Source organism: Mustelus asterias, chromosome 15 (genome assembly GCF_964213995.1).
Source record: "Mustelus asterias chromosome 15, sMusAst1.hap1.1, whole genome shotgun sequence".
Classification (NCBI taxonomy): domain Eukaryota; kingdom Metazoa; phylum Chordata; class Chondrichthyes; order Carcharhiniformes; family Triakidae; genus Mustelus; species Mustelus asterias.
In genome coordinates, this window is record NC_135815.1 from 39,795,005 (window position 1) to 39,819,191 (window position 24,187).

Genomic DNA, 24,187 nt, shown 5'->3' on the forward strand with positions numbered 1-24,187 from the left:
TTGTTGCATCTCATTAAAAATACACCACATACTGCACTGAGGTGCAAGGTGGATTCTCGAGACTGATTTTGAACTCACCCACTCAGGAGGTGAGACTGCTACCATTGAGCCACATCAAAGATCTTAAATATCAGAGTTCTGGAAAAACAGAGAGTCAAGAAAGCTCGGAGCAGTCTGACTGTAATGAGAAAGAAGAAAAGATTCCAGAGTATTGACCTTTATCTTATCCAAGAGTGATGAAATTATTTTGGTGAAAGAAAGGAGTTGTTTGTTTAATGCTTGGAAACATCTTAATTATAACTGTACATGGTAACAACCAGTCATTCATCTCATTACAGATTTTAGGACTTTATTTGCACAGAATGATTCCCATGATGTTGTATAAGTTGCTACATTCGAAAAGCAATTCCCAACGTTAAGCTCTGTGATGAGACATGGGCCTATGGATAGTTTTGTATTTTGGAAGATTTCCAATACTAAGCATGAAACCTAGTTGCTGGATTTTTGTTCTAGCTCTGGATGAATCTTTTATCTACCCAGGCTTAGTGCAATCATTTACCTGATCCTGTAAATCTTTAAGCACAGCTTGGTGCTCTTCTCGGATGCACCTTAATCTTTGTGTATGTTCATCTACTTCCTTCTTCAGTACATCAATGACCTGCAGTTCATTCCGAAAGTACTCAACATCGTTTTCTAACTTGCATTTCTCTGACTGAGAGATTTCTAGCTGCAACTAAGAGATAAAAGCAATTTTAAAAATAGAAACAATCACATCTGAAATATCACTTCCAAAAATAATTTCAATACCAATTTTCTTTTTAAATAACTTATCAAGGAAACAAGAAACAGACAATGGGATGTTTTTCTCCTCTACCGGCCTCTGCCACCAAGAAAAAACTTTCTTGTAAGATATCGGTCTGTGCTCACTAGTTTAATACCCTAAAGGTATGGTTTTGGAGGGATGGGATGGGCAGAGTGTCTTAGAGGGCAGGATTGGTGGTGTTGACAGTGGGGTCTTAAGGAAGAACTCAGGGTGCTGGTGATGGGAGGGAACACTCACAGACAGAGTGGGGAGTGGTAGGATGGCAGGTTCAGGGAGAGTCTGATCAGTGATGGTCACACTGGTGAGGGCACAGAGGTGGACAAGACGGGTGGCTTGGATAATGGGAGGAAAAACAGTGTCATGATAGGAACAGCAAAGGTAACAGGTATCACCTCTGAGGGGAGGGAAGGCATATGGAGGTAGATTGCGATTGGGTAACGGGGACTGAGGGCAGAGGAATGGTGTTATTGGGTGAGACTATGGTGATGGAGCGGTAAGTTGGTGAGTGAAGGAGGTAGGGGAGGGTAGACAGTGGTGGACTGATTTGAAAGCTGATGTATACCATTTTTCCCAAACTGTCCTTGACCACAGAGTTATTCTGTCAGTGAGATCCCCGAGCTGGGAGGAAGGTTTTTTTGGGTGGGTGGAGTTCAAGGTCAACACGTGTAGTTGACTCAAGAAAAATTCTAAGAATTATGAGGCAACTGGATGTCAAGTTGCTCAGTTGTGTTCTCTCTATGATGAAGCCTGCATTGCAGCAGGATTGTTCCCAAGCAAGATGCGGAGTAGTCGTTCGCTATCGGTTGCAGTCAGAGGCAGGAAGGAAGGGAGGGAAAGAGGTGGATGCTTCCAAGAGGCATCCACTGGTGGAGGCCAGCTAACCCGCTACTCTATTGTCCTGGGTGAATGATCATGACTGACAAGGCCTCATGCAACTGTTCTTTCTATGTTGCAATGGTCTCTCAACAGAGTCAGCAGGGTAATGGAGACAAACAGAAAAGTGTCCAAGTGAGACTTCTTGAACATGGCTCTCATCACCCGTGTCAAAGAGCAATGTCTCCATGTATGAACGGGTGGAAAATCTACATCTGGTCCTCCAGCATGTTCTTTACTTAAAAGGGATGGGGTGGAGTGGAGATGCCATGTCTAAATGGAGGCCAGGCAACGAACTTAGCATTGGCCTGTTGGCTTTGAGATGGAGGGAAACCTGTAAAGGATCGATTTACTAAATTTATCACTTAAAGTTATTCACACTTCCACTGAGGCATTGATGATGCAAGCTGCAGGGAAACCTGCTTTGATCATTGCTGTCTTCTGGATATTGAGGAGAGCCTGATCTTGGCTGGCATGGGTCATGAGGAGCAAGAAGTAGTGGGGTCTCTATAAGATCAAGAGGCTGACAAACGTGGACCACTGCAATGGCAAGTATTGGCATAGCTATGGATGTATAATTGACGGTGCTCTCATAGGGACAAGTGAAAGGCAATGCTAGAGATGCCCTCGTATGCCCATAGATGCCAGCTTATCCGGTATGAACTATGGCTGCAGGACCCTGGAGGAATAGTGTCAAGCTCCTGGCCTGCAGTGAGTGAATGTCTTTCTGGGTGCCGTTTAAACATGGCAGCATGGCTTTCGATCTCATGACAGAACTTTTGAGGTTGATTAGCAAAAGAAAAGCACATGGGATAGGAGCAATATACTGGCATGGATTAAGGATCAACCAAGATTGATAGAAAACAGATGAGAAATAAACAGGTTATTCCCACATTGACAGGCTGTGGCTAGTGGGGTACTGCAAGGAACAGTACTTGGGCTCCAGCTGTTCACAACATACACCAATGATTTTGATATGGGGGCCAAATGTAATATTTCCAAGCTTGCAGATGATACAAAGCTAAGCGGGAAAGTGCGCGGTGAGGAAGATGTAAAGCGGTTACAGGAGGATTTGGACAGACTTAGTGGGCAAGTACATGGCAGATGGAATATAATGTGGAAAAATGAGGTAATCCATTTTGGTAGAAGGAACAGATGTGCAGAGCATTTCCTAAGTGGTAGGAAATTAGAAAATGTAGATGTACAATGGGACCTAGGTATTCTTGTCCACAAGTCATTGAAGGCGAGCAAGCAAGTGCAGCAAGCTATCAGGAAACGTTCGCCTTTAATCACAAGAGGATTGGAGTACGTGAGGAGTGAAGTCTTGCTTCATTTGTACAGCAGCTTGGTTTGACTGCACCTGGAGAATTGTGCGCAAATTTGGTCCCCTTACCTCAGAAGGATATTATTGCCATGGGGGGCAGGGGGGGTGAAACAGACTTGTTCCGGGATGGCAGGACTGTCTTATGAAGAGAGATTAGGCCTGTATTCTCTAGTTTCGAAGAAAGAGGTGATCTCATTGAAGCCTACAGAATGCTTAAAGGAATAGACAGGGTGGATGCAGGTAAGATGTTTCCTTTGGTTGGGAGTCTAGAACCGGGGTGGGGGGGGGCATAATTTTAAATTTCAAAATAAGGGGGAAGCCATTTAGGACCAAGATGAGGAGAAATTCCTTTACACAGAGGGTTGTGAATCTTTGGAATTCTCTACTCCAGAGGGCTGTGGAAGCTCAGTCATTGACTATGTTTAAGGTAGAGATTGATAGATATCTGAATAACGATAACGAAAAGGTTTATGGGGATAGTGTGTGTGTATAAAAGGCATTGAAGTGTCTGATCAGTCATTATTGTGTTGAATGATGGAGCAGGTTTGACAGGCTGAATGACCTACTCCTATTCCTACATATCAAGACAGGTAACCCTTTACCTGCCCTGCCACACAATTTGCTGTGTTTCTCGTGACTGTATAACTAACAAGTTCAAAAGCGGAAGATCTTGTGTTCACCCTCCCCGCTACCCAGCTGGATTCATGCCGACTATCCAATCTGCCACTGGAGTTAGACTCCACAATGGAAAATTCTGCCCCAAGACTTTCTATACTTTTTTGTCGATTGCAGTGTGAATACTTTGGTAAATGACAGATTGTTGGAATTTTCTGATACCGAACCTTGAAGCTTTCTGTCTGATTTCTGAACTCTTCAAGCTGTGCTGAAATCAAATTCTTCTCCACATCAAAGTCCTGCTGCATTTTCAGAATCTTTCCATCGGCTATGGTTAAATCAGCCTGTATTTTATGATTATTTTCTGTCAGATCATTTGCCTAAAAGATAGCCATAGGTTGATTATTAAACATTATAGTGTTTTGATCATTTCACCAAGTGTTAATATCTTACACATTTATTGTAACTACGCAAAAGGTTAACTTGGAAAAAGACTGCTTATATTAATATCAAAGTATCTTGTTAAAAGCAAAATACTGCAGATGCTAGAATCTGAAATAAAAACAGAAAATGCTGGGAAATCTCAGCAGGTCTGACAGCATCTGTGGAGAGAGAACAGAGCCAACGTTTTGAATCTGGAATGTCAGAGCTGACTCGAAATGTTGGCTCTATTCTCTCTCCACAGATGCTATCAGACCTGCTGAGATTTCCCAGCATTTTCTGTCAAAGTATCTTGTAGTTGATTTAAGGCACAATGGTCCAGAATTTGTAGCTAGTAATGAAGTGACATGCTCATTGCTGACCTCGAAGAAAGCTGCCCACAAAGATCTAGCAATTGTTATGGATTTCCCCTTTCCCAACATTCATGTGAATCTAGTGTCAAGTCAAAGGCAACTCAAGCTTATAATGTCACTTAAGCAGTATAAGCAGTCAACCACGTGAAAATATTTTACAGACAATAAAGCAAGCAATAAAATACACTAAATTATCCCCTTTTTATGAATATAGAAAGCAAAATAGGAAGCTGAAATATTATAAAAATTCTGCTATGACCTATACATTTTCTTTCCTAATGGAAATAATAGGAAATTAATTTTCCACAGGCGAAGTAATTGTTCAACAGCAGTAGTTATGACTGTGTGCAATTGAAGACTCGGTTGTACATCATTAGCAAGGCTTAACTTTTTCAGGGATTTTAGCAATAACATTACAGAGGAAAAGGGGATGTTTTCATCCTTTCAGAGATTTGTAAAAAGATTACTGTCTGCGACGGCTTCAACATCGCAGCCTGTGGAGGAGCAGGCAATCAACTGACAGCAGCTTCTGGCTTTCGATGTTTAGATGTGTACAGGTGAATGCCAGAAGTTGACGACATTAATGACTATGAATGATGAAGTTTCATCATGATTACAACCACAGTCACGGCAAATATATTCCCGATGCCCTTCAAAAAGCCAGCATGTCATAATAAGTGCAAAGCCCCGATTCCTTATTTTTTTGCCATTTGATGTGGATAAAGCTAATTTAAAAAAGGGAAAAAGACTGCAACAACTTTATTACTGCAACAAGTGAGCAAGTACGGAGGAACAACGTTCAGACCTACTTTTACCAAACCTACAAGCACATCACATTTTAGATACCTTGAGACCAAAATCCGACTTGAGTGGAGGCAATTGCCTCCATGAAACACGCATGTGCAAATCCCAACCCCAGCCCATTCCTGCTCCTGCAAAAATGGAAGGAGTTATGATTGGGGGGGCGGGGGGGCATAACTTCTAATTTCTGCGCACTCCACCATCTTTGCAACGATGGAGGCTATCCGACATAGTGAAAATTCAGGCTGAAGGCTCAGAACTACCAATTCTGGTACATATATGAAATCAGGGAACAAGAAATGTTCTCATCCAGGTCCGAAAACTCCCACTGTCGCTGGTAATAATAGAATCATAGAGGTTTACAGCATGGAAACAGGCCCTTCAGCCCAACCTGTCCACGCTGCCCAGTTTTTACCACTAAGCTAGTCCCAATTGCCTGCATTTGGCCCATAGCCCCCTATACCCATCTTTCCCATGTAACTATCTAAATGCTTTTTAAAAGACAAAATTGTACCTGCCTCTACTACTGCCTCTGGCAGCTCGTTCCAAACACTCATCACCCCGTGTGTGAAAAAATTGCCCCTCAGACCCTTTTGTATCTCTCCCCTCTTCCCTTAAACCTATGCCCTCTAGTTTTAGACTCCCTTACCTTTGGAAAAGGATGTTGACTATCTAGTTAATCTATGCTCATTATTTTATAGACCTCTATAAGATCACCCCTAAGCCTCCTAGGCTCCAGGGAAAAAAGTCCCAGTCTATCCAGCCTCTCCTTATAACTCAAACCATCAAGTCCTGGTAGCATCCTAGTAAACCTTTTCTGCACTCTTTCTAGTTTAATAATATCCTTTCTATAATAGGGTGACCAGAACTGTACACAGTATTCCAAGTGTGGCCTTAATAATGTTTTGTACAACTCCAACAAGATGTCCGAACTCCTGTATTCAACGTTCTGACCAATGAAATCAAGCATGGCAAATGCCTTCTTCAGCACCCTGTCCATCTATGGCTCCACTTTCAAGGAGCTATGAACCTGTACCCCTAGATCTCTTTGTTCTATAACTCTCCCCAATACCCTACCATTAATTGAGTAGGTCTTACCCCGATTCGATCTATCAAAATGCATCACCTTACATTTATCTAAATTAAACTCCATCTTCCATTCATCGGCCCACTGGCCTAATTGATCCAGTTGCAATCCTAGATAACCTTCTTCACTGTCCACTATGCCACCAATCTTGGTGACATCTGCAAACTTACTAACAATGCCTCCTAAATTCTCATCCAAATCATTAATATAAATAACAAATAACAGTGGACCCAGCACCGATTCCTGAGGCACACCGCTGGCCACAGGCCTCTAGTTTGAAAAACAACCCTCTACAACCACCCTCTCTCTGTCTTCTGTCGTCAAGCCAATTTTGTATTCAATTGGCTACCTCACCCTGGATCCGGAGAGATTTAACCTTATGCAACAACCTACCATGCAGTACCTTGTCAAAGGCCTTGCTAAAGTCCATGTAGACAACGTCAACTGCACTGCCCTCATCTACCTTCTTGGTTATCCCTTCAAAAAACTCAAATCAATTTCGTGAGAGATGATTTCCCACTCACAAAGCCATGCTGACTGTCCCTAATCAGTCCCTGCCTCTCTAAATGCCTGTATATAACAAGGAGACTTTTGCGGCCTAAGTCTATTCTTTCAATTTTTTTATTTATTCACAAGGTATAGGCATCATTTGTGAGCAATGTTCCCTTTAAGCTGTGCAGGTGCCTGGCCGTGCAGCATTCTGGATGCACACATGCATGGATGCATGACAATTTTAAAGAAACCGCACAGTGCAAAAAATATGCCTTGCAAAATAGAGATATTCGAGGAGGCATGTTTGGTAAAGCCACCATTTACTGATCATCCCCAATTGCCTTTAACTGGTGGCTTACTAGGCCACTTCAAAGGGCAGTTAAGAGTCAACCACATTGCAGTGGGTCTGAAGTCACATATGGACTGGACCCAGTTAAAGGGGCAGAGTTCCTTCCCTCCAGGATATTAGTGGATCAGATTTGTTTTCAGACAATCCAGCAGTTACATGGTCACCATTACCAATATTACCTAACTAAATTAAATTCCCCAGCTGCCATTGTGGAATTTGAATTCAACTCTCCCGATCGTTAGTCTGGGCTTCTAGTATTTCTGGTCCAGTAATATACCCGCTCTAACAATTCTGATGATTTCTTCCTTAAACCTTACCATTGTTTTATCATCCCTGTTCTCCTCTTTTAAAGCCACCTTTAAATCAAAGACCCAGACAGGGTATAGCCTACATTTCCTTGAATGGGGAGGCGAGGCACTACCCTGATATTGGGCCATAGGCCTCATTATATTGACCAATATCCAAACTTGCTTTATTGATCTCCTAATCCCTCCCTTTTTAGCTTAACATCGGTTTGCCTTATACTTTTGAAGCACCTTGTAATCTATATGAATGCTGCTATATAAATTACAGATATCAACATTGTTGTAGCAATGTTGGCCGCAGCATTTACTAGTTTGGTTTATGGCTGATTTTCTCAATTTTGTTAACATATAGATCATTTTTACCCAGAAACTTTAATTACTTTATGAAATTTCCCAATCATGACTGCCAAATAACAATTCAAGCATTGCAGATCATTCAAAATCTAAGATAACAAAACTGGTTAACAATTTGTACTACTTGCACTGCAACATTTTCATTGCGATTCAATAGATCAACAATGTCAAGGGAAACATGTAATGAATACAAAGAACTACAAACTAAAAGGTCTTTTAAACTGACAAACCTAGGGTGAAAAGTCCAGGATAATTGAAGAGCAGAAATTAGGTAAACCATGAAAGAATGATTATACTGATCCAAATTTAGGATCTAAAAACCTAATCACTGGAGGTAGCAAAGACAGAAAAATATTGCATATCCTTTTAACTGCAATTTAAAAACAAAATGTAGACTTGTGTACTTATTCATTCTAAAGAACATTGAAGAGCAATGGTGAAGAGCATATAATGGCGATGATTAAGAAAATACCCACCTAAGAAAGAGCTAATGAAATAGTTCTGGTGAAAATATTATACCTGAGCTGCTGCTATCTACAAGTGTTCCTTTCTGTCAATTGCCTGGCTCAACATGTAATGGAAGCAAATCTGTTGAATCAGCAAGACTGAGCAGGATTTGGATATCATGCCACAATAGTGCACAGTGAGTATGTTTGTTTGGGATTGGGGGCGAGGAGGGCTACATTCAATGCAAGGTGTATTTATTTATACAAGTTTTTAAAAGATGATGACCTGAGGTTAAAAAGCTAATGTGTTAGGCTTTTAAGTTGTTTTCCCAAAATTGTAAATAGTAAGGAATTTGCACGGGTCCCTGGCACTGTGAGGCAGCAGTGCTAACCACTGTACAGTGGTTAGCACTGCTGCCTCACAGTGCCAGGGACCCATGTTCGATTCCTGGCTTGGGTCACTGTTTGTGTAGAGTCTGCACATTTTCCCCCTGTGTATGTGGGTTTCCCCCGGGTTTTAGATGCTTTGGCCATGCTAAATTCTCCCTCAGTGTGCCCGAACAGGAGCCGGAGTGTGGCGACTAGGGGATTTTAACAGTAACTTCATTGCAGTGTTAATGTAAGCCTACTTGTGACACTATTAAATAAACTTTAAGTATTCATTAGCCTGTCCGATAGTCAGTGAACATCTCATTTTGTTGAAACGTGCACAATCGCGCGTGCTTGGCAGAAGTTATCTGGCATAAGCTGGCATAAGCTCTGTCTTCTATTTGTGAACAGAGGAAGCGATTGAAGAAAAGGACAAAGTCAGTCAGAATTTTCTTTTAAACAACACAAAGCTGCAAGGACAAGCTTATGCCAAGCTTCGAAACACAATGCACCTGAAGACGAAGCTAGTTTGTTCAAGTCAAGCAAGACAACACAGTGAAGTGCAAATGGGCAGCATTTTCATTACTTGGTATTATATAGAGGCAAGCTGTACTAATTTAATGCAATAAGTCTGGTAATAACTATTACTCTTGTTATGCTCATATACATTGATATAAAGCAGAGTAACATTTCAAATTTGTCAATTTCCTAAGATTTCACTTGTCAGTTTTTGAAAAGATCATGGAGACACATAATCATGACAAGAAAATCTCATTCACACCAAACTGTTTGGTCAGGCTTATTATAACCGTTGGGCACATGCTAAATGCAAGGCTCTCAGAATTTGTGCAACACAAAATCCAATCCTAGCAGTTTACATTGACAGCATGTTGCATGTAGAAGTAGGCAAAATGCTCAGGTTTCACTGTTTTACCTTGCTTATGGCATCTTTTAAGGTAACATTTACTTCTTCTTTCAGAACCTTTAGGTTGTTGATTTCCATGTCTTGTGCAGTAAGCTGCTTTTCCATTGTGGCCATTTTCTCTTGGCACGATTGTACTTGAACTTCATGCTGACAAAGCAAATGCAGTATTTATCATTGGTAAAGAAATATTCATCAACATTTTTTGGTAATTGTGTACAAGGTAGACTAACATAATTGATGTTCAAAAAAGGAAAGAAAAATTACTAATGTATTCAATTTTGAAAAATCCAATCAAATCTCAACAAAATTCAATGAATGATTTACATTAGTAGGGCAATTTTGATAATTAACAAAAAGGTGGTTCTCATGTTGGTGTATAACAATCATTAAGTTCTAAAGGCAAATCGCTGTATTAAGCTCTGTAATGGTGGGGCATGGAGGTGTAGATAGTACCTGTATTTTGGAATATTTCCAATACTAAGCACAAAACTGTTTGATTTTTGTTCTAGCTCTGGATGAATCTTTACCAACTCTAATTTAGTGCAGTGATTTACCTTGTCCTGTAAATCTTTAAGCACAGCTTGGTGCTCTTCCTGGATACATCTTAGTCTTTGTTTCTGTTCATCTACTTCCTTCTTCAATTCATCAGTGATCTGCAATTCAGTCTGAAAGTACCCAACATCCTTTTCTAACTTGCATTTTTCTGATTGAGAGATTTCTAGCTGCATCTAGAGATAAAAGCAATTTTACAATCATATCTGAAATATAACTTCCAATAATAACTACAACATTTCCATTATTATTTTCCATATTTCTAATCAGATTTTTCATGAGAACAAAGAATAATGAAATATTTTTCTCCTCTATCCAATTGTGTCACAAAGGAATAAAATCTATAGAATCCCTACAGTGCAGAAGGAGGCCATTTGGCCCACCAAGTCTGCACGACTCTCTGACCAAGCATCTTACTCAAGATCACCTCCCATCCTAATCCTGTAACCATGCGCATTCACCATGGCCAACCCCCTCTAAACTACACATCTTGGAACACCATGGGGTATTTTTGCACGACCAATTCACCTATCTTGCATAGCTTTGGACTGTGGGACGAAACCGGAACACCTGGAGGAAACAAGGGGAGCACGTGCAAACTCCACATCGACAATCACCCAAGGCCAGAATCAAACCCAGGTCCCTGGCGCTCTGAGGCAGTGCGCCACCATGTTCTTATTAGATTAAGGACCGTGGTCGCAACTAGTTTCCTATTACCCTAAAAGTACAGCTTGGCTAAATTGTGACAAAAATAGTGTTTTAAACTTTCCAAAACCCATGTCTACAAACAAAGCTCTGTCTTAAAGCAGTATAATATTTTGAAAGCATTTATTTCTTATGACGAGACAAAGTTTTATTTGCAACTAAGTAGTTTTGTAGATAAATACTGTCACAGCTGCACTACTATATCTAGACTCGATACTTCCTTTTGTTTTAAAATACAGGGAAAACATTGATTTTTGGCAAATGACCGACTGTTAGAATTTTCTGATACTGAACCTTAAAGCTCTCTGTCTGATTTCTGAATTCTTCCAGTTGGGCTGAAGTCAATTTCTTCTCTGCATCAAATTCCTGCTGTATTTTCAGCATCTTTTCACTGGTTATGCATAAATCATCCTGCAGTTTATGGTTATTCTCTGTAAGATCCTTAACCTAAAAGAAATCATGGTTGGTTGTTGAACTAAATGTTATAGCATTTTGAAGAAGCTTATTAACCAGTTTTCATGATATGCAATGGAACTATATAAAAAAAAGAGAAAGGTAACTTGTATCAGTATCAAAATAGTTGGTTTGAGGCACTAAGCAATAGCATGGGCTTTGCAGCCAGCAGCAAAATGATGTGCTCGCTGCCGACATTGAAGAAAGCTGTCCACAAAGATAGTGATTTATTATTTATATTTCTCCAATCTCAATATCACTGTGAATCTGGTGCCAAGCCAAGGAATCTCTAAGCATCCAGCAACAAATGTAAACAGCCAATTGCACTGAAGAATTCTCAGATAACAAACCAGGAAGTCCAATGCACTGATTATCCTCATCTTTTTATAAATGTTACAGAAACTAAATTAAGAGTACTTCATACTCATTAGAAGCTGAACGATCATGAATAACTCAGAGGTATTTAAAAGTATCAGATTTCATAACGGAAAAAATGGCAATAATAGCAATATTTAAATATAAAGTTAATTTTCATGGAACGAAAACCATGTTCAACGCCAGAAATGAGTTAGTACGCTTTAAAAAGTTACATTTCATTAACAAGACTTAATGTTTGAGAGATTTTAACAGCAACATTACACTGTACAAGAGGAAATTCTCATCAATTCAGTCATTTGTACAGATGTTGAACTTCAACAGCACATCCTGTAGAGGAGTAAGGAATCAACTGGCAGTAGCTTTTCTATTTTCACATTTAACTGCACGTGTGGACATCACAAGGCAATGATGGAGAGGACTAGTAGTTTTTTTTTTTTTAAAACTTCCCATTCTAGGAATCAGATTAATTAAGGCAGATGAATGCGTGGCTGGAAAGATGACACAGGAGGGCTTTAGATTCCTGGGACACTGGGACTGGCTCTGGGGAAGATGGCCCCTGTACAAGCTGGCTGAGCAGAGCTGAGACTGAGTTCCTTGCAGGACCTTCTGCTAGTGCTGTCGGAAGGGCTTTAAACTAACTTGGTAGGGGTGTCAGAATCGAGAGAGAATATTGAAGAGGAATACCAGGGTGCATAAAATACATAGCACTAATACGGAGAATAATAAGTTAATGAAGTCTGAGAAAAGGAGAAAGTAATTATGTTTAAATCAGAGTTACTGTGCATGTATGTGAATGTACAGAGTATAGTAAATAAGATTTGGGAGTTATATGTGTAGTTTGCCATGTGGAAATATGATGTTGTGGCAATAGCACAGGCCTGGCTCAAAGGACAGGACAGGACTGGGGGTTAAATGTTCCTGGATATAAGGTGTTCAGAAAAGATAAAAAAGGAAGAAAATGAAGTAGGGTTTCTAGATTGTTAAGGAGTGCATTGCAGTGCTGGAGAAAGAGGATGCGCCAGAGGATTCAAGGACAGAATCAACTTAGCTAGAGCCAAGGAACAAAGAGGATGCATTGTAAACTGTGAAAAGGACAGTGTAGAACTTCAAAAGGACATATGAAGTTCAATGTGGGAAAGTGTGAAGTAATGCATTGTGGTTGGATGAACATCGACAGACAATATAAAATACTTAAGGGTGTGCAGGAGCAGAGATCTGGGTGTATATGTGCATAGATCATTGAAGGTAGAGAGCAGCTAGTAAAGCATATAAGATTTGGCACAGTGGCTAGCGCTGCTGTCTCACAGGGACCCAGGTTCAATTCTGGCCTTGGGTCACTGTGTGTGTGGAGTATGCACATTCTCTGTCGGTTTTCTCCGAGTGCTCTGGTTTCCTCCCACAGTCCAAAGGTGTGTGGGTTAGGTTGATTGGCCATGCTAAATTGAACCTAGTGTCAGGGGATTAACAGCGTAAATGTGTGGTGTTACGGGAATAGTGCCCGAGTGGGATTGTGGTCGGTGCAGACACGATGGATCAAATGGCCTCCTTCTGCACTGCAGGGATTCTATATAGTATCCTGGGCTTTATTAATGGGGGCATAGAATACAAGAGCAAGGAAGTTATGGGAAACTTATACAAGACATTAGTTACACATCAGTTAGAATATTGGGCACCAAACTGTGGGAAGGATGTGAGTGCATAGGAGAGAATGCAGACAAATTTTACAAGAATGGTTCCAGGGATAAAAATTTCAGTTATGAGGATAGATTGGAGAGGTTGGGGCTGTTCTGCTTGGAAAGGCGGCGGCCAAGAGGAGATTTGATAGGGTGTTCAAAATCATGAGAGTGCTGCACAGAGTAGATAGGGAGAAACTGTTCCTGTTCATAAAAGAATCAAGAACAAGAGGGCACAGATTTAAAGTGATTTGCAAAAGAAGCAAATGTGATGGGAGAAAAACCTTTTCACACAGCAAGTGGTTCAGATTTGGAATGCACTGCCTGGAATTATGTTGGAGGCAAGTTCAATTGCAGCATTCAAGCAGGTATTAGAGGATTATTTGAATCAAAACAATGGGCAAAGGTACTGGGAAAAAGCGGGAGAATGGCACTAAGTCATAATGCTCATTTAGAGAACTGGTGCAGACACGATATGCCCAAATGGTTTCCTTCTGCACTGTAAAAAATTTGTGATTCTTGTTAAGTTGAAAAATCTATGGTATTTCTTTTAACTGCAATTAAAACAGAGATGTAGACTTTGAAGCAGAGAACGTTCACTCAACCAATTCTTGGGATAAAGTGGTTAACTCATGAGGAAAGGTTGAACAGCTTGGGCCTATACTGATTAGAGTTTAAAAGAATGAGAGGTGAACTTATTGAAACATACTGGAAGGATGTTTCCCCTTGTGGGGGAGTCTGGAACTAGGGGGAGGGACGCAGCTTAAAAAATAGGGAACTCCCATTGAAGACTGAGATGAGGAGTTTTTTTTTATAAAAAAGGGGTCGTTCGTCTGTGGAATTCTCTTCTGAGAGAGCAGTGGAGGCTGGATGGTTGGCTATATTCAAAGCTGAGTTAGATCGATTTTTGATCAACAAGAGAGTCAAGGGTTATGGAGGGGATAGAGTGGAAAGTGGAGTTGAGGCCACAGTCAGATCAGCCATGATCTTAAATCAACAGCAAAGCCAGCTCAAAGAGCCAAATGGTCTACTCCTGCTCCTATTCCTGTGTGTTGTTGTGACTTGTGTATACTTCCATTTGAAAGGATTTTGAAGTGATTATGGAGAAGAGTGTTAAATGTGGATATACTGCTTATGGATAACAGAAAAATCATCTTCACCAAAGAGCTAATCAAGTATTTTTGGTAAAATTATTATACCTGAATAAGAAGAGCAGAAGCTTGCAACTGAGAAACCTGTAGTTCATTTTGTAGTTGTTTCTCAGAATTTTCTTTAGTCTCTTGCATGACCTTATGTCTAGCGGACAGATCTTGTGCTGCTTGCTGAGATTCAGCTGCTGCTGTCTGCAATTTCTTCCTTTCTGTCTTTAAATTCTCCACCTCGGTAAGCAAGTTACACAAATCCATGGAATCTTTTTGCTTCAACTGTTCCAGATCTGCAATTTGTTGCTGAAGTTTCTCTTTCTCTTCTATGTGCTTGCTTACCTGCTGTTGAATTACTTGAAGATCTTTACTTAGTATTGTATTTGCAGATTGCAGCTCCACATTTAACCCATCAGTTTCATGAATTTGGTCGGTTAGCCGGATCTTCTCACTTTCTGAATTTGAGTTTTGATTGAGGTAATTTTTCTCATTTTCTCTCAATTTTTCCAACTCATCGTGGCACACTTTAACTTGTTCATTTAAATGGCTAATTTGAGACCGTAGCTCATTAACAGAACTTTCATGGACTTCTGTCATTTTGAGCTTTTCGTTTTCAGCTGCTTCGCATCTTCCTGACAACTTTGAGCAACGAGTTTCTAACTTTTCCTGACTTTGTTGCAGTTCCTTCTCTAAAGCTTGCTTTTCAGATAAGAGGGAATTGTGGTCCATAGTCAATAGCTTGAGCTTTTCAATAATTGTTTCCTTCTCTTCCTCTAGTGTCTCAACCTGCTCCTTTGCAGTTTCAGCTTGCAATATCATTTGCTCCATATTTTCTTCAGTCGTCTGTAGCTCCCGTTCAAGTGCCTCAATCTTGTCTTGAAGCGAGTCTGCTTTTCGTTCACTGACTTTGAGCTTTTCAGCCATATGTCGACTTTTATTCTGATCTGCTTCAATGCGCACTTTAAGTTTCTCAATGGCAGGCCGCATTTCAGCTACTTCTGCCTCGGTGGAGTTTAATCTTGTTGCAACTTCGCCTTTTTGCAACTGAGAGAACTCCAAGGATTTGAGTAGTTTCAACTTTTCAAGTTCTACTGTATTAAGTTTGTTCTGTATGGATTCAGTCTGCTCCAACATGGATAGGTTTTCTTTCTTCAACTGATTCAGTTGCTGCTGCAATTCCTCCCTTCCTTCTGTGTCCAACATAGAATTCTTCTCCAAATATTGGACTTCTTGGATCACGTCTTCCCTTTCCTTTGAAACTTTCTCCATTTGTTCAGCAACAGCTTGTAGCTGATTGGTTAGCTTCTTTACTTCAGCTTCAAGCCCCCAGATTGTATTAGAATTATAGATTTTCTCCGCTTTCAGCTCTTGAATTTTTACCTCTTGCTTTTTACTGGTTTGTTCCAATTCATCATTTGTCTTAGCTAAAATGCTAAGTTCCTGAATAACCCCATTATTCTCTGTTTCAAGCTCAGTCAGCTTTTCTCCCTGAACAGAAATGGTCCTTTGACTTGATTCAAGTTCTTTTTCTAAAGATTGCTTTCTGGTTTGCAATTCTTCCAGGTCAACTTCCATTTCAAGGATATGTTTTTCTAAGTTTACTTTATCTGATTTAGCACGCTTCAGTTCATTTTCTAGTTCAAGAAATTGCTCATTCCTGTCTTTTTTATCTACCTCTAGGCTCTCCAACATCTTGGTCACATCAGACAATTTAACTTTATCCACATTCAGCTGTAGTGTCACCTTAAGGAGTTCTTCCTCCAAACATTTTACTTTGTCAGAAAGATTCTGATTTTCAAGAGCAGAGGACTTCAACTCGTTACATAGATGGTGCTTCTCCTCTTCAAACGACAGCATTTTCTTTTCTAATTCAAAGTAAGCAGAACCTTGGAAAAACAGTTCATTTTGATGGGTATCTAGCTTGGAACGCAAATTCTCCATTTCACTGAGCAGCACTTCAGTTATTTTCTTATTCTCTCCATCTGGAAGAAGATGCAGAATTTGTCCAGACTCCTGTTCCAACTGTAACTGAGAACTAATAGGGATTTCACAGGTTGATAGTGTTCCAGTGGAATGCCAAACTTCCTCATTAGCTAAGTGTATCTGTTCAATTACATGCTCTTGTTTTGTGTTACTTTCATTCAATTCATCACCAATGTCTTTGCTGACATTCTCAGCATCACCCAAATGTATGTTGCAGCATACAGGACTTTCTCCCATTGTGCCAGACTGCAAACTAGCTTTCTGTTCCCTTTGTACTTTCCTGTCAGGGTCCACATTTAGATTGTTAACCAACTCCAACTGATCAGTTATCAAAGCCACCTCACTTTGTTGTTTCTTTGAATCAGTATGCTTTAACTGAAAAACAAAAATAGTTGTAATTAAAACATCAATCCTTGTAAACCAAAAAAAAGGCAATTAACAAAATTAAGTACGTATGACCAAACTTGATATAATGAAATATTGTAATGGAATAGCAACATGTAAATAATAAAACACAGAAAATTATTCCATAAAAATACATTGCTAGAAGGTTTCCCGAGGGCCTCCCATGGACTATGTGATTATGCATACTGCTGCTGGACGAGAGACGGAGAGGCAGGGAGAAAGCAAAATTTATTCGATTATTTTGAGAAGAACGTAACAGTGGTTAGCACTGCTGCTTCACAGCTCCAGGGACCTGGGTTCGATTCCCGGCTCGGGTCACTGTCTGTGCGGAGTTTGCACATTCTCCCCGTGTCTGCGTGGGTTTCTGCCGGGTGCTCCGGTTTCCTCCCACAGTCCAAAGATGTGCGGGTTAGGATGATTGGCCAAGCTAAATTGCCCCTTAGTGTCCCGGGATGCGTAGATTAGAGGGATTAGCGGGTAAATATGAGGGTTAGTGGGATTAGCAGGTAAATATGTAGGGATATGGGGATAGGGCCTGGGTGGGATTGTTGTCGGTGCAGACTCGATGGGCCGAATGGCCTCTTTCTGCACTGTAGGGGTTCTATCTTAGGTATTTTGTCACATTCTTACATGTTATTAAAAAAGTGGTTTTAAGTATTTTTGAGATGTCCCAGATGAGTGATGGGTACTATTGGAATATAATTTTGTCCTTTCTGGAAATATGCATACTGCTGGTACTTTCAATACCAGTAATAAACGTTGATAAAAATGTCCAAATTATGAAAATTACCATTCAAACCAAGGTTAAGTATATGTTTGAATCTCAGTTGAGGAGATTTTCAATGTTACGAGTGTAGGGCAAGATGAAAATATATGTATTTGTGTTATTAGTCCATACATTGCAAAAACAAAACAAGTGTTCCAATGGAATTTCAGCTCTCCTGATGGTCCATTGGTTAGATACACATTTTGTATCATACAGAAGATAGATCACAGTTTCCAATTCCTTCGATGTAATTTCAAATTGAGCAATAAAAGGAGCATCACAATTGGACTGACTTCACTGGTATTGCTTGCAAGGGAAAAGGCTAGAAAACTAGGATTGCTATTTCTGAATACCATTTTACAGTCACTGTTGGAAGGAAGGACTTGTTTGGTGATGCTGGTTAGGGATAAAACCAAGTACAGCTGTGATTCCCTCCATGAACCAAAAAGAAAATTTGCAAGAGTTATGGCATATACTTAACTATAACAATTATGATCCTCATTTGAGCACATACTACATATTTCAATAATTAATAATCCCAATATTGATTCTTATTACTCACCTTATGTGGAGTACTCTCTTCAGAAAGATAGCTAGTATGCAGCAATGACTGAGTACTGAGATCCAGATATTGAAGCTGAATCCTTGCATCTTCTAATTCTGCAGACATCAATTCAGTCTGCTGTTTCTGTGCTGCCAATTTGTTTTCCATCTCGATTGTTAGATTGGTTAACTTCAGCTGCCATTCCTCAATTTCAGATGAATGCTGCTGTTTCAGAGTTTCAAGTTCTTGTTTTGTTGCGGTTAAGGTTTGATGCAATTCCCAGGTTTGATCTGCAGGATCTTGCTGTTTCTGAAGTTGTTGTTTGAGCAATGTAGTGGACTGCTCAGAAGTCACAGAACTTTCCAGTTTCACTGTTTTCAGTTTCAGGCGAGTACCCTCAACAGAAATAGTAGCCCGGTCATTTACAGTCAAATTAATTGAATTCTCTTTTAGCTGCTGATGGAGTAAAGTTATTTCATCACCTTTTTTCTGAATCACCTTCTCTAGCTGTTTTAAGTGCTCTTTCTGCTCTGACATATGAATGTGTGCACTTTCTAGTGTTGATTCAAGTTCTCTCATCTGAGATTGCAGTGTTTCTTTTTCAGTCTTTGTTCCTGATAAAGCAGACTGGGTTTCAATCAAATTATTCTGTAATAAGGACAATTCTGCTTTTAATTCTTCCATGATCTGGTTATCTTTCTCCATGGGGTTCAAAAGGTTTTTCTTTTTGCCTGATGATTCATTCTCAACACTGTCAACCACCTCTTTCTCTTCTGGAATGCTTTGATGCCTAATTTCATGGGATGAAATCATTTCTTCTTTCACAGCTTTGCACTCTTGAGCACCTAGATCAATAGTTTTGTGTGTGAAATCTACTTTACTCAACAGTAATGCCTTTTCAGTTTCCAAAGCTGCAATCAGAGATTGTAACTCGGACACCATCGAGTTGAGATGTGCTTCCTGTTCTTTACTTTTTTCAATTTCACTCTTCAGATCCTCAATAGTTTTCTTCCGCAGAGTTATCTGTTCCATCAAATATTCTTCACGATTTTTGCTTTCAATGAAATGCAGGTGCACAGCTGATAATTCTGACTGCACATTACTCAACTCCTTCTGTGCAAGTGCTCTTTGCTCCTCACTCTGTTGCAGAGTATTCTCCAAATTGTTCAAAGTAATTTGCATCTGTGCTTTTAATTCCTGCTGTTGAGATTCCATTTGAGATTCAATATCACTATTATGACTCATTAAGTCATTTATCTGTATTTCAGACTGAATCAGCTTCCCTAGAAGCTCTTTCTCTTTCAGCTGACATTGCTTTTCTGCATTCTGGCTTTTAGTAAGCTGGATTTCCAAGGAATGAAGATGATCAAGATCCTCTTTTTGCTTTTCAGATTCACTCTTTAGCTCTTCAATAGTTTGTCTTTGGCGAGTTATTTGTCCTTGCAACAATTCTTCACGGTTCTTGCTTTCACTAAATTTCAAATCCATAGTTTCCATCTCTGCCTTCATCGCACTTAATTCTTTCTCCAGAACAATCCTTGTCTCCTCACAATGCTGAAACTTACTCTCCATATTGCTATTCTCAGTTTGCATTTGCTCAAGTTGGGAAATATAAGACTCTAAAGAGATCTCTTTATCTTCAAGGTCCATCTGGAGAAGCTGGAGTTGAGCTTGAAGTTTCTGAAATTCAGTTTCTTTTGTCATTACTGTATCTTTCAATTGGTCTGAAATATGATTTTTCTCTGCAATTAACTTACTGTTTTTTATATTTTCAGACTGCGCTATAATCAAATCATTTTCAAGATTTTCTAATTTTGTTGCAAGCATGGTTTCTTTTTCAGCTTGCTTTTTTATCAGCTGTGTCAATTGTTCTTTTTCCTGAAGTAGTTCACTGTGCTCTTCCAGTATTTTGTTTTGCCTTGCATGAGATTCAGAAAGTTCCTTTTTTAAATGATCAATTTCTTTAATCTTCTCTAGCTGTGTCTGCAGGCCCTCCATTTCTTCAATCATTGCTTTAATCTTTTCCTCATAGTTTTCAATTTTGGCATTATATTCAGTAGAACCCAAAGCATGGCTTCTTTCCAGCTCTGCAACTTCTGTAATTTTCTTCAGTAATTCCTGTGATCTCTCATGTAACTGCTTTTCCAAGAAATCTTTGTTTTCTCCCAAAGCAATACATTTTTCACAAAGATTTTTAAATTCTTCTTCTAATGCAGCATGCTGATGCCTTAGTCCATCTTCCCTAATGTCCTTTTCATTTATCTTTTCAGATAATTGTTGAATATCATTGTCTTTGTCTGCTACTGTGTTTTCCAATAATCTGTATTTTACAGTTAGTTCTTCATACAGCTCTTTAAATGTATTCTCTTTAGTAGTAGCTTCTTCATATTTTTCGGTCTGTTCTTGCAACATTGCTTTACTTCTTTTCACTGCATCAGCAAAATTAGAATTAATTTTGTTCAATTCCATATTTTCCTGCACCACAGTATTGATGGAGTTTTTCAGTTCTTCATTTTCCTCAGCAAGCCGTACAAGTTCTTTTTCCTTCAAACTAATTAACTCTTCTTTTTCCTGAATGCACTTCTCAGACTGAAGACAAACTTCCAGCTTTGCTTCTAACTCTTTGTTGGTTATCTGCAAGCATTTCAAATTATTCATATTGATCTCAAGTTCTCGTGCAATATTCTGAATATGTTTATCTTTCTCATCTATGCTAGTCTGTAATGCTTCAGCATGTTGCATTTTCAACTGATGAGTTTCTTGCTCCATCTCTGTTCGCAAGTTCTGATATTTCTTTTCTGTCTCCTCATTTTTTCCTTCCAATTCTTGTCTCAGTTTTAATAAAGTTTCATATTTACTTTCCATTTCAGATCGTTGCTGTTTTTCAAGCTTGAGAGAGGATTCTTGAGAAGTAATCTGTTCCTTGAAGCTAGAGATATCATGTTGGTAGCTTGCTAATGTTGACTTTATATTTTCAACTTCAAGGTTGTCAAGTAAGCTTTTTTCATACTCTTGCATTAAATTATTTTTCTCTGCTTCAACCTTGGCAAGCTGCTCTTCGAGATTATTTGTTGTCTGCAAAATTTGGTCCTTTAAATTCAAAATTTCAGTTTCCTTCAGTTCAATTAAGCAATCTTTTGACTTTGCCACATTACTGATATTTTCATAATCAGCACAGAACTTACGTCGAGACTCTTCTAATTCCACAACTTTGTTGGTTTCTTGTTGCAGGTTTTTCTCCAATTCAGCTATTTGTGCTGTCAACTGAGAAATGCTCAAGCTCAGGTTTTCTAGTTCCTTTCCCTGTTTTTGTTCCTCTTGCTTTGCTTTTTTAATCAATTCTTCAAAGGCCTGCTTTTGTGTTTCAAATTCAGATGTTTTCTTGTCGAGCATATTCTTAAGATTATCAGTTTGTCTTTGCAAATTCTCCTTTTCATCTTCAAGAGACTTAAGTTTTTCAGATTGCTGTTCACTCTTGCACTGGTAAACCGCTAGATTCTGTTCTTGTTGTTGATTTTTATTCAAAGAGACTTCAACACTTTGTTCCAATTCTTTAATTTTGTTTTCCATTATCTTCTTTTCACATTGAAAATTATTTACAATGTGCATATTTTGCACCTTCCACTGAGCCAAGGAACTACTTTCCTCCTTTAGTTCTTGAAGTGCCTTTTCTCTTAATTGCATATTTTTCTGTAGTTCTTCAATTTCATTTTCCATTGTACCAACTTGAACATTCAGCTGCTCCATATTTCTTTCTTTCTCTTTTACATTCTTAAATGCAGAGTCAAGTTCCATTTTCAGATGAGAAATTTGTTGTTCAAGCTTTTCCGTATTTATACACATTGACTTGTTCTGTTCATCTAGTTTCTGCTGTAGATTTTTTATCTCGTCTTCTTGAACGATGTTCTTACCTAAAAAGATGAAAGGTATATAGAAATCAAAAGGCACAATGTCATCAGAAAATCAAAAGTCAAGATAAAAAAATGTCACATTGCAATAAAATTAATTAAATGCTATGTTTGGAGAGGGACAATTTGCTGTGTGCTATGGATAAGAAGCAGTAAATATATTCTTTCCATACTGTTTTATAATTTTCTTTTAAATGCTGCACTAAGGAAATCTAACCCCATTATTGTTCAATAAAATTGATTTCTTGATGGAATTTAAAACACCAGAGTACAGCTACTACAATGTACTTACCTTGGGAATTTGGTGAGTGGCAATTGAGAGAATTCTAAATGATTAAAGGTCAATTAATTTCTGAAATCTAGTCAAGTACGCATTTAGCATTTAACTTTAACCTTAAACTTGAAGATTTCTTTCACACAGTTAGTCAATAGTAAACAATCTGCCTGTTAGTGACGGCTGTATTTAATGTGGTGACTAGTTAGAACTGGTTACCTGGTCAGCAAGGGCTGACTCGGGTCTTCAGATTCTGGCTAGAATAAATGCAGTAAGAAGTCTCACAACACCAGGTTAAAGTCCAACAGGTTTATTTGGTAGCAAAAGCCACTAGCTTTCGGAGCGCTGCTCCTTCATCGGGTGAGTGGGATTTCAGTTCACAAACAGGGCATATAAAGACACAAACTCAATTTACAAAATAATGGTTGGAATGCAAGTCTTTACAGGTAATCAAGTCTTAAAGGTACAGACAATGTGAGTGGAGAGAGGGTTAAGCACAAGTTAAAGAGATGTGTATTGTCTTTAAGACTTGATTACCTTCAAGGCTTGATTCGCATTCCAACCATTATTTCGTAAAATGAGTTTGTGTCTTTATATGCCCTGTTTGTGAACTGAAATCCCACTCACCTGATGAAGGAGCAGCGCTCCGAAAGCTAGTGGCTTTTGCTACCAAATAAACCTGTTGGACTTTAACCTGGTGTTGTGAGACTTCTTACTGTGTTTACCCCAGTCCAACGCTGGCATCTCCACATCATAGAATAAATGCAGGAGACCTGTGTTAACAAATGGAGGTAAGATTAACAGAGTACAGCATCTGCAGAACTTTGGAAATTTGATGAGTGAAGGAATTAGGCTCCGTAAGGAAAAAGTTGCTGTTCTGTTTTTTTTATAAGATAAGTAGCTGTCTCAGAGAGGGAGCAAGAGACAGTGAGACTTGAAGATTATGAGGTGAGATGTTAGGTGATCAGTAAGTGAGTTTTCTGGGTTATTTTCTCTAAGCTCGGTAGTAGTTTCAACTAGAATTGGAGAAAGAGGAACTTGAAGCAATCCTGATCAGTAGGGAAAAGGAAAACTAATGGACTAAAACATAGCAGCATTGGACTTAGGAGCAGGAAAGGCTGACAGGTCCCCTGGACATGATGGCCTGCATCCTAGGGTCTTTAAAAAGTGGCAGCGGAGATAGCGGATGCATTGCTTGTAATGTTCCAAAATTCCTGAGATTCTGGAAAGGACCAGCAATTTGGAAATCTGCAAGTGTAAAAGCAGTAATCAAGAAAAGAAGATAGAAAATTATAGGCCAGGGTGCCTATATGTCTGTCATTAGAAAAATGCTGGAATCCGTTATCAAGGAAATAGTAGCGGGATATTTAGAAAATCATAATACAATCATGGAAAGTCAACGTGGTTTTGTGAGAGGGAAACCATGTTTGTCAAATTTATTAGAGTTCTTTAAGGATAGAACAAGCAAGGTGGATAAATAGGAACCAGTAGGTTAGTGCACAAAATAAAAAGCACATGGTGTTACAGGGGATATGTATTAGCATGTTTAGGGGATTGGCTAACTTAACAGCAAACAGTCAGGATAAATGGGATATTTTCAGATTGGCGAACTGTAACCTGCCAAATGCCACAGAAATCAGTGCTGGAACTGCAACTATTTATAATCAATAACAATAATTTGGATGAAGCCACAGTAACCAAATTTTCTGATGAACATAGGTGAGAATGCCCGTTGTGAGGACATTCAGGCACATAATTAAACCATAGGCTAGCAGATCTTCACTTCTCGGCAGCACCACTGGGAGGCAGTGACTACTGCCTGTAATGCAGCCATCCGAGTTTCAGGA

General features: G+C 39.3%; 1 protein-coding gene across 1 annotated transcript in view; it reads right to left on the reverse strand.

Annotated features, from left to right (window-relative positions):
• Positions 1 to 24,187, reverse strand: part of cenpf (centromere protein F) — a 74,331-nt gene that overhangs the window by 7,964 nt on the left and 42,180 nt on the right. The window contains exons 13-19 of the mRNA XM_078229791.1: positions 18,177 to 22,069; positions 14,518 to 16,818; positions 11,109 to 11,261; positions 10,112 to 10,285; positions 9,567 to 9,704; positions 3,863 to 4,015; positions 560 to 733 (exon numbers count right to left, since the gene is read on the reverse strand). Of these exons, the coding sequence (XP_078085917.1) occupies positions 560 to 733; positions 3,863 to 4,015; positions 9,567 to 9,704; positions 10,112 to 10,285; positions 11,109 to 11,261; positions 14,518 to 16,818; positions 18,177 to 22,069 (6,986 nt within the window). The remainder of the gene's footprint in view (positions 1 to 559; positions 734 to 3,862; positions 4,016 to 9,566; positions 9,705 to 10,111; positions 10,286 to 11,108; positions 11,262 to 14,517; positions 16,819 to 18,176; positions 22,070 to 24,187) is intronic.